The sequence below is a fragment of the Odocoileus virginianus genome, chromosome 28 (assembly GCF_023699985.2).
Source record: "Odocoileus virginianus isolate 20LAN1187 ecotype Illinois chromosome 28, Ovbor_1.2, whole genome shotgun sequence".
Lineage (NCBI taxonomy): Eukaryota > Metazoa > Chordata > Mammalia > Artiodactyla > Cervidae > Odocoileus > Odocoileus virginianus.
Window position 1 is genome coordinate 7,723,009 of NC_069701.1, and position 17,094 is coordinate 7,740,102.

Here is a 17,094-nt window from a genome sequence, read left to right on the forward strand (position 1 = left end):
AAAGAAAGCTGAGAGATGAAGAATTGATGCTTTTGAACTATGGTGTTGGAGAAGACTCTTGAGAGTCCCTTGGACAGCAGAGATCCAACCAGTCCATCCTAAAGGAAATGAGTCCTGAATATTGATTGGAAGGACTGATGCTGAAGTGAAACTCCAATACTTTGTCCACCTGATGCAAAGAAATGACTCATTTGAAAAGACCCTGATGCTGGGAAAGATTGAAGGCAGGAGGAGAAGGGGATGACAGAGGATGAGATGGTTGGATGGCATCACTGGCTCAATGGACATGAGTTTGAGTAAACTCTGGGAGTTGGTGATGGACAGGGAGGCCTGGCGTGCTACAGTCCATAGGGTCGCAAAGAGTTGGACATGACTGAGCAACTGAACTAACTGAAGTGATCCTCACTTGTTTAAAAAAAAAAAAGAAAACTATATGCTGAATGCCTAAAACTAACACAACATTGCAAATGAACTATACTTCAATAAAATTTTTAATTAAAATTAAAATTAATTTTGCTCCTTTATAAAATTATAATACATATCTCAAGTGGTTGTAGTAAAGATTAAATGCAAGACTATTAAGAAAGTGCTTAACAATATCTGGCAACTAGTAGTGCTCCATCAGTTCAGTTCAGTTCAGTCGCTCAGTCGTGTCCGACTCTTTGCGACCCCATGAATTGCAGCACGCCAGGCCTCCCTGTCCATCACCAACTCCCGGAGTTTACTCAAACTCATGTCCATCGAGTCGGTGATGCCATCTAGCCATCTCATCCTCTGTCGTCCCCTTCTCCTCCTGCCCCCAATCCCTCCCAGCATCAGGGTCTCTTCCAATGAGTCAACTCTTCGCATGAGGTGGCCAAAGTACTGGAGTTTCAGCTTCAGCATCAGTCCTTCCAATGAGCACCCAGGACTGATCTCCTTTAGGATGGACTGGTTGGATCTCCTAAGTGCTCCATGCTGCTGCTGCTGCTGCTGCTAAGTCACTTCAGTCATGTCCATCTCTGTGCGACCCCATAGATGGCAGCCCACCAGGCTCCTCTGTCCCTGGGATTCTCCAGGCAAGAATACTGGAGTGGCTTGCCATTTCCTTCTCCAATGCATGAAAGTGAAAAGTGAAAGTGAAGTCACTCAGTTGTGCCCGACTCTTAGCGACCCCATGGACTGCAGCCTACCAGGCTCCTCTATCCATGGGATTTTCCAGGCAAGAGTACTGGAGTGGGGTGCCATTGCCTTCTCCTAAGTGCTCCATAGATGATTGCTATTATTATTGTATTATTATCATTGTTATCATTATTATTATAATCAGCAGCATCTGCAGCCATTGGAGATGCTCACTATGCTGTTGGGGTGAAGCTATACCTTGTCTTTCTAGCCCCTTCCATGGTAAAAATCAAATCTTCAGCAGCTGTTAGCCTGGAGTGCATGATGGGGAAGGGACTAGGTCAGAGGAAGGGTTGAAGGGTAGAAGAAAGCCTAGTGGATGAGAAAGATTTTACTGATACAAGCAAGGACTAAGGTTGGTGGGAGACAGTAAGAGAATTCCCAGGTAACCAAGAGTAGTTTTTTTTTAAAAAAAGAGTATTCTAAGTGTCTGCTGTTTTTTAACTTAACTACAGAAAGTGCACACAATAAACTCATTTGCTGGAACACTGAGAGAGAGAGTGAGCAAGAGAGAGCTGCACTAGATGGAGCATGAGCTAGAAAACTCAGGTGTGAAACACTGTCCAATTCCATCAACAGGTCGGCAAGGATGGCCACGCCCGGAGGAACCTATGGAGGAAAGCACTGACCTTGGAAACGCAAGCACGCTGTTGGGTCGCTTCCCCAAGTTCTCTCTGCTGGACAACACCGAATCCACCGTGTTAGGCCTCTGGGGACAGAGAGAAAGACAGGTGATACTGGGCTGTGGTCCAGGACACAGGCAATCAGAGCCACAGGCCGCTTGAAGGCCTCAGGAGACCATGATACTCTCCATTGTTATTTTCTGCTTAGGGCTTAAAGTCTAGAGCTTAACATCCAATGAAGAATGATCTCATTTATCAAAGAAGTCACCTTGCTTGTTCCCATTCCAATTTCATTGATGCTGCCTTTTTTCTCAAACCATTTCCTCCTTGGAAACTGCCCTCAGGGTTGACAGCATCCTCATCTTTAAGAGGACAGCCAACTTCTTGAAACTCTCAGGAATATGAGCAAGCTGGCTAGTTCCACTCTTGACCCAAATAACTCTAAAACTGGGTAGTTGAGAGAAGGACTTTGGAGTCAGCCATCCTCGTGTTTAAATCCCCACACTGCTAACAGCAAGAAGATCAAACCAGTCAATCCTAAAGGAAACCAACCCTGAATATTCTTTGGAAGGACTGATGCTGAACCTCCAATACTTTGGCCAGCTGATGCAAAGAGCTGACTCACTGGAAAAGCTCTGATGCTGGGAAAGACTGAGGGCAAAAGGAGAAAGGAGTGACAGAGGATGAGATGGTTGGGTGGCATCACCGACTCAAGGGACATGAGTTTGAGCAAGCTCCGGAAGATAGTGAAGGACAGGGAAGCCTGGCGTGCTGCAGTCCATGGGGTCACAAAGAGTCAGACACAACTGAGGGAATGAACAACAACAGCTGTAAAGCTTTAGACCCTAGATATGTGGGATCAAATTCACAGGACTTTTAGGGGGTACTATATATAAGTGGCTAAAACATAAAAGCACTCCACAAATAGTGACCATTACAATTATTATATATAATATATATTTATTGTAACCTATAAATTATGTTTATAATATAATTTATAAAATATTTAATAATTTTATATTGTGTATAATAATCACATTATTAAATTATACTAGTATAGAATAACATGTAAAATTATTCTTTTTGGCTTAATGATCTGGTTTACAAAAGGCTTTGAAGGAGATTCTAAAGATCGAACTTTTAAAAATATTTTGAGCTAAAGCAGCATCACTGAAACTAGCACACAACCTCCTAAGAGAACTCTTCTACAAAACAGCACTCAGGTTTTCATTATGGAACATTTAGGGGAAAATCAGTCACTCTCACAACTTTACAGAAGTTCCTGAAATGCGTTTTACAGGCATTAATGAATAATGACTCGACCCAAAGTTCCATGATTAAATACTTTCAGGCAGTTAAAGCCACTTCTTTCCAGCCAGACTTCTCAGGTCCTTTAACATACCTATGTGCTTTGGCCTATAGAGCTTTTTTTATAGGATATCCATCAAGAGCAGTTCTTTTGGAAAACTCTCCTTAAAAGGTACATCTTAGAGTACAGCAGGCCAATTAAAGCATTATCCTGTCTTTTAAATATGTATCGAAGCTTGCAAAGTTCTGCAGAATCCTTGAGGGTGAGAGAGGGAACAGTACTTTGGCCTTGTTTCTGATTTTGCAAATCCTGCCTGTGTTTTAATGAAAACGAGAAGGTGATATTCATGTATGTGCGTCTCCACTCTGCACACACAGGGTTGGCGTCCCTCTGAGCCATCCTGCATGAAGCCAGGATGTGGACAAAACACCAAGGGCCTAAGTATGCATGACTCCATCTCCTAAACCCCCAACCCAGAGCACCGCAAAAGGAGAAATTAGAAGGGAGAATTAAACCGTATTTACAACATTTCCTTTCATAGCTTTTTCATTTAAAAAAGAAAGTCAGGCTTTTGTTCTTATGGGTCACAAGATTATATCACATTCATGATAATCCAACTCATCCATACCAAGTTAGTACATTCAGATTCAGTTAGTTCTCAACAAGGTGCTTGTATACATAGCACCTAGAACTCTGCTCAATGCTATGTGGCAGCCTGGATGGGAGGGGAGTTTGGAGGAGAATGGATACATGTGTATGTATGGCTGAGTACCTTCGCTGTTCACCTGAAACTATCACAACATTGCCAATCAGCTATACCCCAATACAAAATAAAAGGTTTAAAAAAAAGTTTCAGCTAGCCCTTTGAATGATTGTTTCACTGCCTCCTGAAAGTCTGCAGTGTCCAACTGAGCACAAAGGTCATGCCAGCTATAACAGTTAACGGTGAGGGGTCAACTATGAAATTTCTTCTAAGCGATGCAAATTAAAAGCTGAGTATACATTTCTATGACTTGAATTAGATTTTTCTGTAGACGTTCATTAAAATAAAATAGTGTAATCAGCACAAAAAGAGTAATTAGGAAGTCTTGGCTTAAATTTCAGTTCCACTGCTGAACTCCCAGACTTCAGGTTCCCACACATCCTCTTTGAACCCCATTTTTCTCACTGGTAAAATCAGGATAATAATTCTGGTTTTATAATGTTTTGTGACTCAAGTGAAATAATATATGTAGAAAAAACGTTTTAAACTATAAGGTACTATCTTATAAAAGGATCATAATTACAAGTTTCTACTACTGTTTATAATTTTTCAGTTGGCACTGACACAAAACTTGGTTCCTTAACCCTTCTAACACTTTTGTCAAAGAGTTAATCATCCATAAACAAGCCCTTCTTTGACTTGGGGTAACTGTCATTTAAAATATGTCAGCCTTGTTGCTGTTGTTGCTTTAGTCGCTAAGTCCTGTCTGACTCTTTACGACCCCCTGGACTGTAGCCCACCAGGTCCCTCTGTCCATGGGATTTTCCAGGTAAGAATACTGGAGTGGGTTGCCATCTCCTCCTGCAGGGGATCTTCCCGACCCAGGGATTGAACCTGCATCTCCTGCATTGGCAGGCAGATTCTTTACCACTGAGCCACCAGGGAAGCCCTTGTCAGTCTTAAAGATCACACATTTAGAGCTTCAGAAAGGGGTTAGGAGAAGGAAAACATTAATTTACATTTGCTAGGGCTTTCGCCAAAGCCCCGCTTCCATCCATTGTACAAAGGAAGTCCTTATAGAATCTCATCTTGACTTTACTGTCTTTGATCACGAGGACCCCGATTCCTTTGAATGTAAACTCCACGTTTTGTTTGATGGAAATGGATCGTGATAAAAAAAGCAGCGTCTCCTTCACACATCCTTCCACTATATCTCTGCTAAATGGACCCTCCAAGGATATCATGACAAAATTAAGTGGAACTATTGGGATATCACCTAGACGAGAAAAGACAGTTGGGGTGAGAGGAAAGAATTAGAGATTATAACAAAGACATATCATACACACTCACAAATAATCACTTGATTCTCACTTAATACTTAGAACTGTACCTGTGAACCCTTTAGTTGTATTCTATTAATAGATAATGCTCAATTAAATTTCCCCTAAAAGTAGAATGTTTTAGCTCAGAACAAGAACAATTAGTTTTCTAAACAGTGCTCCAGACAAGCTTTTCATTTTCTTTTGTTGAAAGAGAAAGCCCACACAAAGCAATGAAGACCCAGTGCAGTCAAAAATAAATAAATAAATTTTTCAATGGTTGAAAAATTCATCAAATTTACCATATAGAATACAGACATAAAATTCTAAGTATAGCTTGTTGGTATTTGTTTTTCCAATATATCATTTTTCGGTAGAAATCTACTCTACAAATTAACTTTCAGAGATGTTAACATAAAGGCAAGTTCCAGACTTTTCACCTTGTCAGTATTGGGGGTAGACGAGCTCTCTTAATCCAGATATAAGCCTGATGCAGGAGGGCATGATAAGGAAAGTCAAAAGGAACACAACCAAAAATTAGGAGGGAACCCCGCCCCACCCCAAGTAATCAGAGCAGGTATCGCACAAAGCCACATCCTGAAACTGGAATGCAAGTATCCTGGGGAAGGTGTCATGTCGCCTCTCATGTCTCTAGCACCTGGGACAAGGCATGCCATGTCCTTGGCCCTCAGTTAATATTCGTGGAAGGGAAGAAGGAAGGAGGGAAAACAAGGAGGGAGGGAGGGAATAAGGAAGCGAAGGAAAGAAGGAAGATTTTAGGATGTGAGAGGTGTATAAGGTATTAAGTCTTTACAGAATTATTAACCTTCTAACAACTTTTAAATTTCAATGATTTAGATGATATACAATAGAAACACTGTTGATCTTTTCCCAGTTGATATTAACTGTGATTCTTCCAACCAGTGACCCTAATTAACTTTCTCTTCTTTACAACCACTTTTAATTTCTTAGATCTGAAATATGAATAAAAATCTTATGACTCAGTGCTGTGGCTTTTATATAAATTTGCCTTGATGTCACATCCGGCCTTGAGCTACTGAGGTTGAAAATGACCTGCAAGAAGATTGTATATTATTCCCTACCCCAGCCCTCCCTCTGACAAAGGTACTACATGAAGAGAGAGCTTCTCAAAGCAGAAACCAGTAAAGCAACAATGGCCAAGCATTGCCCTTTCATTTTCATCCCCAGGCTAGTCACATTCTGGGAGAGTCTTTAAAATAAAATCTATTTACCAGGAGTATATATTCTGTTTTGTTTCAGTCCATGGATCTGTACTAACTTCTCTGCCATGACAAACACGGGCCTCTGAATTAGGAAAAACTTCTTGTTTCCCACCTCAAGCTTTTGTCTCATGAAAGTGAAAGTTCCAAGTCCCGGAATCTGAACTCCCTGAAAAGACAAAGGGCAAAAAAAAAAAAAAAGCAACAAAGAGAATTCACTGAAATGTAAAGAAAAATAATCTTTAGCACTGTTATCCCAAAGCACATGAAGAAACTAAAGTGTGTGCCTTAAAATTCAGTGCTCTTTATGACCCATCACAGCTTTAGTATTTCATGATTCTAAGTTTTCAAAGAAGTATAAAATGTAATATCTCAATCCACAGTGCTTTTCTGACCCGTCATCTCCATATCATCCAGAGGCTATGAGGACTGAGGAGACATCAATGGGGACTTCCCTGGTGGTCCAGTGGCTGAGACCCTGTGCTCCCAGTGCAGGGGCCTGGGTTTGGTCTCTGGTGGAGGAACGGTATCCCACATGCCACTGCTAAGACCTGGTATAGTCAAATAAACAAATATATATTTTTTTAAAATGTATGGATGCCATAGCTGCTTTTAATCTTTATCTAAGATTACTCTTGTCCTAAAAAGAGATGGAAATACCAGACCACCTTACCTGCCTCCTGAGAAATCTATATGCAGGTCAAGAAGCAATAGTTAGAACCAGACATGAAACAATAGATTGGTTCCAAATCAGGGAAAGGAGTACATCAAGGCTGTATATTGTCACCCTGTTTATTTAACATATATGCAGAGTACATCATGCGAAATGCTGAGCTGGATGAAGCACAAGCTGGAATCAAGATTACCAGGAGAAATATCAATAACCTCAGATACACAGATGACACCACCCTCACGGCAAAAAGCGAAGAAGAACTAAAGAGTCTCTTGATGAAAGTGAAAGAAGAGAGTGAAAAAGTTGGCTTAAAACTCAACATTCAGAAGACTTAAGATCATGGCATCTGGTCCCATCAGTTCATGGCAAATAGATGGGGTTACAGTGACAGACTTTATTTTGGGGGCTTCAACATCACTGCAGATGGTAACTGCAGCCATGAAATTAAAAGACACTTGCTCCTTGGAAGAAAAGCTATGACCAACCTAGACAGCATATTAAAAAGCAGAGACATTACTTTGTCAACAAAGGTCCATCTAGTTAAAGCTACGATTTTTCCAGTAGTCATGTATGGATATGAGAGTTGGAATATAAAAAAAGCTGAGTGCTGAAGAATTGATGCTTTTGAACTATGATGTTGGAAAAGACCCTTGAGAGTCCCTCAGACTGCAAGGAGATCCAACCAGTCCATTCTAAAGGAGATCAGTCCTGGGTGTTCATTGGAAGACTGATGCTAAAGCTGAAACTCCAATACTTTGGCCACATCACCAACTCAATGGGCATGAGTTTGAGTAAGCTCTGGGAGGTGGTGATGGACAAGGAAGCCTGGCATGCTGCAGTCCATGGTGTCGCAAAGAGTCAGACACGACTGAGCAACTGAACTGAACTGACTGAAACCGTGTGACATTTTAAATTTTAATCCCTTGCCATCAGGGGGAGAGAATTTCTGCTTCCTCATTTTCTTTCTTTTTTAAAAAACGTTTATTTATTTACTTGTCTGCACCAGATCTTTACTTGTGGCACACAAGGTCTTGATCTTCACTATGGCATATGGGATCTTTTAGTTATGGCATGTGGGATCTAGAACCGTAAACAGGGATTGAACCCAAGCCTCTGGCATTGGGAGCATGGAGGATTAACCACTGGACCGCCAGGGAAGTCCCTCTCATTCTTTATGGTAGGTTTAATGTCCCTCACTTAAAATCAGACAACCCAAAACATCCAAGATACGCACTGCAGTGTGGTGATCTTGGTTGATGCACAGAAGCAAAAGATTTTGGCTCTCACTCTAGGTCTGTGTCTTCCTGGAAACATCGTACGTCAAAGGTTACAAAGTCAAATGCTACAGAAGCCAAGAAAGGATGCAAGGGAGTGAAGGTACTGAGCCAGAGAATGTGATGGCTAAGGAGTGCATGCCCCATCTAAAGGGGAGAGACCCTTGTCAGCTTCAGCCAAGCGTCACATGTACTGAACAAAAACTGATTTTGTTAATCAGCTGATTTTTCAAGAAAAAAAAAAAAAATTTGTACAAGCTCTCCCAATTTTAAGTTCTGATGACTAATTCAAATTATCAGATCAAACAAAACAGATTTCAAGGATGAATTCAGATCAAAGGCTGTAATATCGGGACCTCTGAGTAGAATATAAATGTTTCACAATATCCCAGCACCCTCCAAATTCCCAACATCTCTGTTCAGCTCTATGGCATCCAAACTCAAGATTTGATGGGAAGAAATAGCCCAGCCATGAACAAAGGTTCTCATTTTTGGCAAGTAGAGTTCAGTCCCTGACTGCCTTCTTACATTTCAATTAAAATCCTGCAAGGAGGCAAGACAAGAAGCATCATATCCTTCTATAGCCACACCAGAACCACCAGGTCACAGATGAACAGAACTCATCTGCTTCCTCTGTACACACCTGGACTGATCAGCAATACAATTCCTATCACTGGAACAGCAGAACTTTCACATGTGTTAGCTAAGGGTGAAATCCACATCTGTTAAATCTACCAACCACAAGTCCTAAGTGTGAGTATCATAAAATCACAATACTGCAGGTTACCCTGGATGGCTCTAAAATCTGCTATCTTGCTCCCAGCAAAACTATTGGAGGCTAAAGAGGAAATATTCTTTGATGTCCTATATTAAAATTAAAGTATAAATCTTACCTTGTGTAAGGATAGCTGCCGTTCCACAAATTCTGACACATTTCCCCAAATAGTAGAAACTTCTGAAATCCAAGGTGAATAAAATTTAATGTATGAATAACTTATGAAAGCACACCTGTGATAGTATCTTTGTGTTGGTAGACAAAAATATGAATACGAAATACAGAATAAATAATTTGTATTATTTGATTAATAAATAGTAATTTCTAATTAAAATTAACAGAAAATAAAGTCACTCCCCGAAGTTAATTTTCCTAATAAGCAAAGCTTACTCCCTTTAAATTCCAAAAATGTGAAAGAGGAGGCGAAAGAGAAAGAAAGGGAGGAGGGAAGTGGGAGAAAATCTTTCTAGAATAAAGGCAAATGTCACACCTTGCCCTTTATTCTATAAATACAGTTGTTAGTTGTGTGATCCCATGAACTGTAGCCTGCTAGGCCTGTCTGTCTCTGGAATTCTCCAGATAAGAATACTGGAGTGGGTAGCCATTCCCTTCTCCAGGGGATCTTCCTTACCCAGGAATCAAACCCGGGTCTCCTGCATCACAGGCAGATTCTTAACCATCTGAGTTAACCTAGTGTTATCTAGCCTTTTCTTTATATATATATATGTATTTATGTGGGTGTGCTGAATCTCAGTTGCAGCACAAGGGATCTTGAATCTTCATCGAAGAGTGTGGAACCTTTAGCTGTGGCACACAGGATCTTTTTTTAGTTGTGGCTTATGAACTCTTAGTTGCAGTATGTGGGATCTAGTTCCCGACCAGGGATGGAACCAGGGCCCCCTGCAGTGCGAACGTGGAGTCTTAGCCACTGGACCACCAGGGAAGTCCCTAATCTAGGCTTTTCTTAATGACCCATTCAACGAGCTTCTAAGAGTCTACACCGTGCCATTTGATTAACATGAACCTTCATTCTCACACCATTCCATAATACAGGAAGTAGGCCAGGGGCCACTAAGGCATGAAGACCATTGTCTGTACATTATTGTCTCTGCACTTCTATTTTTGCTTCATTCTTGACTGCTTTTCAGTCTCCGTAGTCACCAGGGGACTCCGGCTGTCACTCCTTTCTGCTTCGAGTGCTCCGCAGGCTCCCCACCCAGTCTTAATTCACTGCTTCCGACCAGCTGTGCTCCTGATTTCAACAAATATACTAACAGTATGTCTAAAATAATAACTGTTAAAAACAGACTTTTGGGTAAGGGCCCAACAGGCTTTACTTTGAATTGGGAAATAGACTTCACACTCTCTACTTTGATCAGAGGGAGGCCTTCTGTGCTTATTTTCTTATTCTGAGCTATGATTAAGAAAAGCCATGGTAGAAAAATAAGTAGTTGTCAATTACTAAAGTGTTGATGTATGATATGAAGGAATACTCTGGATATAACTAATACTCATAATTATAGAAAACCATGTCTGTGTTGACATTTCCATTCCAAACTTAGTCATGAGTTTATTACAGATATTTTCCACTAGTGAACTCTCTCTGCAAATCAAAATAGTGCTGTGTTTTAATTCTCAAAAGAAAGGATCGACAACAGTGGCAAATACCAGCTTGCCACTTCACGGCATAGATGTAGTTGGGCACAAAAACCCATTCTTTCCCCATTTTAGAAACTGCTTGATTTACTCTTGTAATTGTTTTCCCTAATGGTTTAAACAACTACCTAAAGCGGAAAATTGCACTCATTTAATCCTGTATATCAGGGTTATAAATGTTTTTATTAATATGCCAGAGAATAAACAGGACAGGCAGCGAGAAGTAGCAGTGACTCTGAAGGGCTTCCGTGATGGCTCAGCAGGTGAAGAATCCACCTGCGATGCAGGAGACCCAGGAGACACCAGTTTGATCCTGAGAGGGCAACAGGCAGGAAGGCCAAGGCCCTCCAAACAGAGGAAACAGGCTGCAAGTGTCAGACGCTTTTTCATCTCTCTCTTAAGCAGCAGGAGGAAACAAACAAGTGTCAGAGTTTTTTCCCTCCTCTATACAAAAAGGAGGTTTCTCTTAAAATTCTGTGTTGCCCTGATGACACCTAGTTCCACCTGAACTTAACTTTTCTCAAACCTTGAGCTAATCAATGTGTTTTTCTTATGGAAATATTTTTCTTTAGCTGTGTTAATGAACTATGTATTTACTCTAGACTCTGTCTTTATCCAAGTCAGTTCTGCTTAAGACTCAGAATTGATAAGGGCTCAACAAACCAGTATGTTTTACTCATACATTGTTCTCCTGATCTGTTAATGAAACTGTACATTTACTTGGAAACCTGCCTTTCTTCAAGATTCATGTCAATCATTTTATTGACTGGGCTGACTCACCTTGAGCCAATGTTATCTCAAAATGCATGTTGTGGGTGAGGGGCCTGGTGCCAGTTTTCAGACATTCCTTTCTCTAATTAGCAGCCTGCTGGTAGCTATATAACACCCAGCTAAAGACTAGCGGGGGGCAGCGGGGGGGGGGGGGGCACTCTTTCTGCCCCTTCTGATGTCTATGTCAGAAGCTTTCTCTATCTCTTGTATACCTTAATAAAACTTTATTACAGGAAAGCTCTGAGCGGTCAAGCCTCGTCACTGGCCCCAGATTGGACTCCTCTCCTCCAGAGGCCAAGAATCCCAGCGTCATTCACGGCTCAGCAACAGCCTTTCAAACCCTGGGTCGGGAAGATTCCCTGGAGGAGGAAATGGTAACCCACTCCAGTATTCTTGCTGAAAAATCCTATAGACAGAGGAGCCCAGTGGACTACAGTCCAGAGTCGGACACGACAGAGCATGCATGCACGGATGGAAGTGACTCTCATAAGCCTCAAGGAACAAGCTGGGTGATGGAAACTCACTCACCAAGAAAACTAGGGCTGCATGTTACAGTGAGCTGGATGCCAATTCTGCCCTTCACTCTAAATCATGGATATACAGTTAATTAAATATACTCAAGTATTCCTTCTAGTCTGTCCCATTCTACCATATTTCCCACTCCTCCTCACCCCTACAGACAAAAGAATTCTATCTGCTGCTGGCTGCTAAGAATTAACAGTCTCAACTGTTTCCTGAATTCAAATTTTCATCATGACTAAAAATATTTAATTCACTAATGATACAGAATCTCAGTAACCAGACTTACATGAAGACTTTTCTTTTTGTGTGTGTGTAATAAAGTTTTATTAAAGTATAAAGGAGATAGAGAAAGCTTCTGACATAGGCATCAGAAGGGGGCAAAAGAGTACCCCTTTTGCTAGTGTTAGCAATGGAGTTATATACTCTCCAATGAATCCAAAGAATGTCTGGAGGTTGCAAAGACCTCACCAGACCCACTCCCATAATTTATGTTTTAAGATAACAGAGTTGGCTAGAAGGCTTAATCCACAAATTGTCCTCAGGCAGGATACATCCTTGTAAAGACCAGACCCACTCCCATAATTTATGTTTTAAGATAACAGAATTAGCCAGAGGGTTTAATCCAAAAACTGTCCTCAGGCAGGATACATTATTGTTATATAATCCTAAGGAATGTAGAGGAAAAAAAGTAAAAAAGTTTGTCCTTTCTTCCTCCTTGAATATCCCAGACCTCTCTCTCCTTGGGGACCCCTAGACTTCTTATCAACCTGCCTAGGAACTGACTCTCTCATTCCCCCCTTTCCTTTAGGAGAATTATGTTGCCTAGGGAAAAGGGGCGTCATTCTCATTCCATAACTGCTTCAGAGCTGACAAGGGGTGTTGTCCCTAAATTGGTGAGGCAACATATTCTCCTAATCCTCAGTGAGCATGTCTGATCCAGGGGCTCCAAGTAATAGTTGGAGGAGGCTGTGGCACTCATAGGAGCTCGGACAACTATTTGTAAATTTAAAACTTTTAGACGGTTAGAAAACCCCATTATACAGTTATAGATGTAAGGCAAAATAGTCATTAAACGAAGTTAAAATCAAAATGAAAAGTCACATTATGTTCATAGTTACATCAGTCCATCTTAAGGTTGTTAGATGTCATCAGTTTAAGAAGAGGCATCGCATGCGATTGTTGAAGGTATTTGCAGACTTGGAGAAAGTCCTTTCCTTGAAGTGGAGATGTCCACCAGGAGTGCTCCGCAGACCCAGCAGTTAGACCAATTGTGGAATACAGCATAGGAGTGAGCCCAGGACAGGAAGGCATTGTCTTGAGGATCAAAAGGCAGACTCAGGATTTCTGGAGTCAGCAGAAGTAGGCTCACATACATTATCAGGCCCATCTTGTCCTGAAGGATCCTGGACGAGCCCCCAAGATGAAAGGTTGTTGCTGAACGATGAGACGTGGAATTCTTGGCCTCCGGAGGGGATGAATTCAATCCGGGGCCAGAGACGAGGCTGGATCGCTCAGAGCTTTTGTGTAATAAAGTTTTATTAAAGTATAAAGGAGATAGAGAAAGCTTCTGACATAGGCATCAGAAGGGGGCAAAAGAGTACCCCCTACATGAAGATTTTTCAAAGTCAAAACTGTTAAGCCTTTCCCCTAGACTCATGATATGCAGCTCACATTTCAGGAAAACAGTCTATACCAAAGTGAAATGATTTAATTAGGGCTAGGAGAAATTGTACAGCTGGCAACCAGACCCTACTGAAAAGACCTGACTGAGCTTAATTAGAAATGTGAAGATCCTCTTTCCTCATTTGAAAGATACATTCAAGTCCAACTGTGTCATTTTACCCTATAAAATCGAATGGGGTGGGGGAGGGGGACCTCCCTAGTGGCACAGAGGATAAGAATCTGTTTGCCAACGCAGGAGACCGGGTTTCAATCCCTGATCTGGGAAGATCCCACATGCCGTGGGACAGCTAAGCCCGTGGACTACAACCACTGAGCCAGTGTTCTAGAGCTAGGGAGCTGCAACTACTGAGCCCATATATTGCAACTACTGGAGTCTGTGGGCTTCCCCTGTGGCTCAGCTGGTAAAGAATCCGCCTGCAATGAGGGAGACCTGGGTTAGATCCCTGGGTTGGGAAGATCCCCTGGACAAGGGAAAGGCTATCTACTCCAGCATTCTGGCCTGGAGAATTCCATGGACTGTATAGTCCATGGGGTCGCTTAGAGTGGGACACGACTGAGCAACTTTGACTTCACTTCACTTCCCTTCACTGGCGTCTGCACACACTAGAGCCTGTGCTCAGAATCAAGAGAAGCCACCACATTGAGAAGCTCCCGTGCGGCCCGTAGGAAGCGGCCCCCGCTCGCTGCGACTAGAGAAGAGCCCAGGAGCGATGCAGACCTGGCACAGTCAGAAATAAATAAATAAAACAATAATTTCTTAAAAATCTAATGGGCAAAGCCTTAGAAAAGCAGAGTTTATTATTCTAAGCTGAAATTTGATGTTTTTCACTGAAGGAAAAGGAAAACATGTACATCATTTCCTTCAGGAAGATTTAAGCCCCTGTAATTCAAGTGGAACAGACCTGGAAATCTTGCAGACTGTGATTTCTACCTTTGATTTTTTTCCATGCTCCAGTGTCAGGAAAAGAATCACTAAATCTCAAAAGAAAAATACTTCTAACCCAGTCTAAAAAGCAAATTAAAGAATATGTTACTTTTATATTTTTAGGAACACTGAGGTTATTATTTATTTTGACCAAACACTGAAATACTAAGAACCACAAGAAATCATCCCTGGATGTACCTTCCATATTCAATTCAACCTTCATTTAATTTCAGATTCCAAACATCTTGTGCATTCAAAATGATATTTTTAAACACAATGCCAAATGTATTCCAGGTAGGAACACTTTATCTTATATATAATCATTATAAAAAAAAAAGACCAAGTGCCCATTATGTATATTACAGAATAATATATACTTGAAATAGATACTAATATCGAAAGGAAAAGTCCCCTAAATTTATAAAACTAAAATACTGATATACAAACAGAGCAAATTATTAGAGTGATTTAGAGAAGGAAACATACTCCCAGAGCACAGTGCGGGGGAAAGGCCACACTGTGCTGTGTGTCTGAAGACCTACAGCCTTCCCACCTCCACGGATTGCTCACTGGGTAGTCTTCAATAGTTTCAACCAATTCACATCTGTAAAGTGATGATGGTTCCCTCTAAGTACTATCATTGTTGCTGAGTTACTCAGTCGTGTCCAACTCTTTTGTGACCCCATGGTCTGTACCCCACCAGGCTCCTCTGTCCTTGGGATTTCCCAGGCGAAATGACTGGCATGGGTTGTCACAACTACGGAGCCCTCGGGCTGCAACTACTGAAGTCGGTTCGCTGAGAGCCTGTGCTCTCCAACAGGAGAAGCCCAATGAGAAACCCGAGAACCGCAACAGAGTAACTCCTGCTCGCCACAACTAGAGAAAGCCTGGGCAAAGCAATGAAGACCCAGTGCAGCCAAAAATTAAAAATTTAAATTAAAAAAAAAATCTCAGTGTCACTTTGGAGTTACTCTTCTAAGAAACTTTCTAACCAAGCCGAGCAAATTTTCTACAGAAGATGTCAAGTCTTCTTCCAAACACCCACTTCTCTTTTTTAATCTTTTTTTGTTTTTTTAACTTTCTTGGCTGCCACAGGCAACAGGCGGTATCTCGCTTCCCCAGCCAGGGATGGAACACATTCACCCACTCCCCTCGCTGTAGAAGCCCAGAGTCTTAACCACTGGACCACCAGGGCAGTCCCTTGATCTCACTTTCTTAACACAGCCCCGAGATACCATGGGCAGCAAAAGTAGCCTTGCCTTTGCGGCATTCTGAGAAGGAGCCATTTGCTATGGTTGTTTGTAGCCAGCATTTATTGAGACTTACTCCGCGCTAGTCCCTGTGTGTACATTATCTCATTTAATGAAAATGTCCTCAGCTGGCCCCTTTCTCTCATTAAAGAAGTCAATAAACAAAAAAGTGTCTTAAGACCCAGTGCTCCCAAGTGCAGGTGGTCTGGGTTCCATCCCTGGTCAAGGAAGTCCCTCCCACACCGAGCAAGTGAGTTAGCAAGGGGCAACTAAGACCCAGCGCAGCTAAAGAAAAGGAAAGAGTCTTTGGACGTCCACGTGAGTCGGCTGTGATTACCAGCTGCTTGACAAGGCAGCACGGGCCCTTCAAGGCCCTCCAGAGAGAGGGGATGGGGAGAAAGCCCTTAGCTTTGCCCCAAGCAGGTAAAGTTTCGTCCCCAGCCCCCGGCCCCTGTCGCTTACCCTCCTGGCTCAGCGAGGGCAGCGTGGGCAGCAGATGCCTGCCGACGTCCTGCAGCGAAGGGAGGATGGTGTCCAGCATCGCCGGTCCCCTGTCGGCTGGATGCCGCGTCTTTTCTTCTTTAGATGGAGTTTACACAAACGTGGTTGTCCCACTCTCCAGCCCCCCTAACCTGGGAAATTTGGACGTACCTTAAAAATGACCAAATCTTGATTTATTCTTTCTTAAACTTTTTTTTTTCTTGCCGTCCCCTACTCCCCACCCCCAACTCTGGCTCTCCCTGAAAGGTGCCCACCACAGGAACTCAGAGAGCTGTTCTGCAGTTGAATTAAAAAGCGCAACTCCAAGCTCTGGGGACCTCTAGGAGGCCCACGGAGAGGTCAGTCCGAGTGCGGAGCTGGGGTAAGGGGACCGCGGGAGGGCGGGCCCGCCGAGGGAAAGGGAGGAGCGTGTTGCTAGGACGCGACAAAGGCTCGCTCCGTTGCTAGGGAGTCAGAATAGGGCCGCGGCCCAGCCCCCTAGGTGTGTCTGGTCCCAGGTGGCCCGGTTGAATCAGAGCTCCAGGCAGAGAGAAATTGGGAATTAACAATGTTTTTTAACTTTGGGTTTTTTTCCTTTCCTTCTTACCCTGAGCAGCGAAGAGACATGTCGCTTTGGTCATCACCCTGGACAAACCTGGAAATAAGCGTTTGTCCCAAGTGATGGACTTTTTGAGCCTCTGGGTCTGTTTGAGGGATTTGAGTGCGAGC

At 42.4% G+C, this 17,094-nt stretch overlaps 1 protein-coding gene across 2 annotated transcripts in view; it reads right to left on the reverse strand.

The window, feature by feature from the left end:
• Nucleotides 1–16,796, reverse strand: part of CCDC81 (coiled-coil domain containing 81) — a 38,082-nt gene extending 21,286 nt beyond the window's left edge. The window contains exons 1-6 of one of the 2 annotated variants that reach the window (XM_020881254.2): nucleotides 16,641–16,796; nucleotides 16,348–16,536; nucleotides 9,197–9,258; nucleotides 6,369–6,525; nucleotides 4,816–5,072; nucleotides 1,791–1,870 (exon numbers count right to left, since the gene is read on the reverse strand). In XM_020881254.2, the coding sequence (XP_020736913.2) occupies nucleotides 1,791–1,870; nucleotides 4,816–5,072; nucleotides 6,369–6,525; nucleotides 9,197–9,258; nucleotides 16,348–16,426 (635 nt within the window). In that variant the 5' untranslated portion in view covers nucleotides 16,427–16,536; nucleotides 16,641–16,796. Of the gene's footprint in view, nucleotides 1–1,790; nucleotides 1,871–4,815; nucleotides 5,073–6,368; nucleotides 6,526–9,196; nucleotides 9,259–16,347 lie in introns of both variants that reach the window. The other variant, XM_070457157.1, reaches the window with a different exon arrangement.
• Between the last annotated feature and the right edge of the window lie 298 nt (nucleotides 16,797–17,094).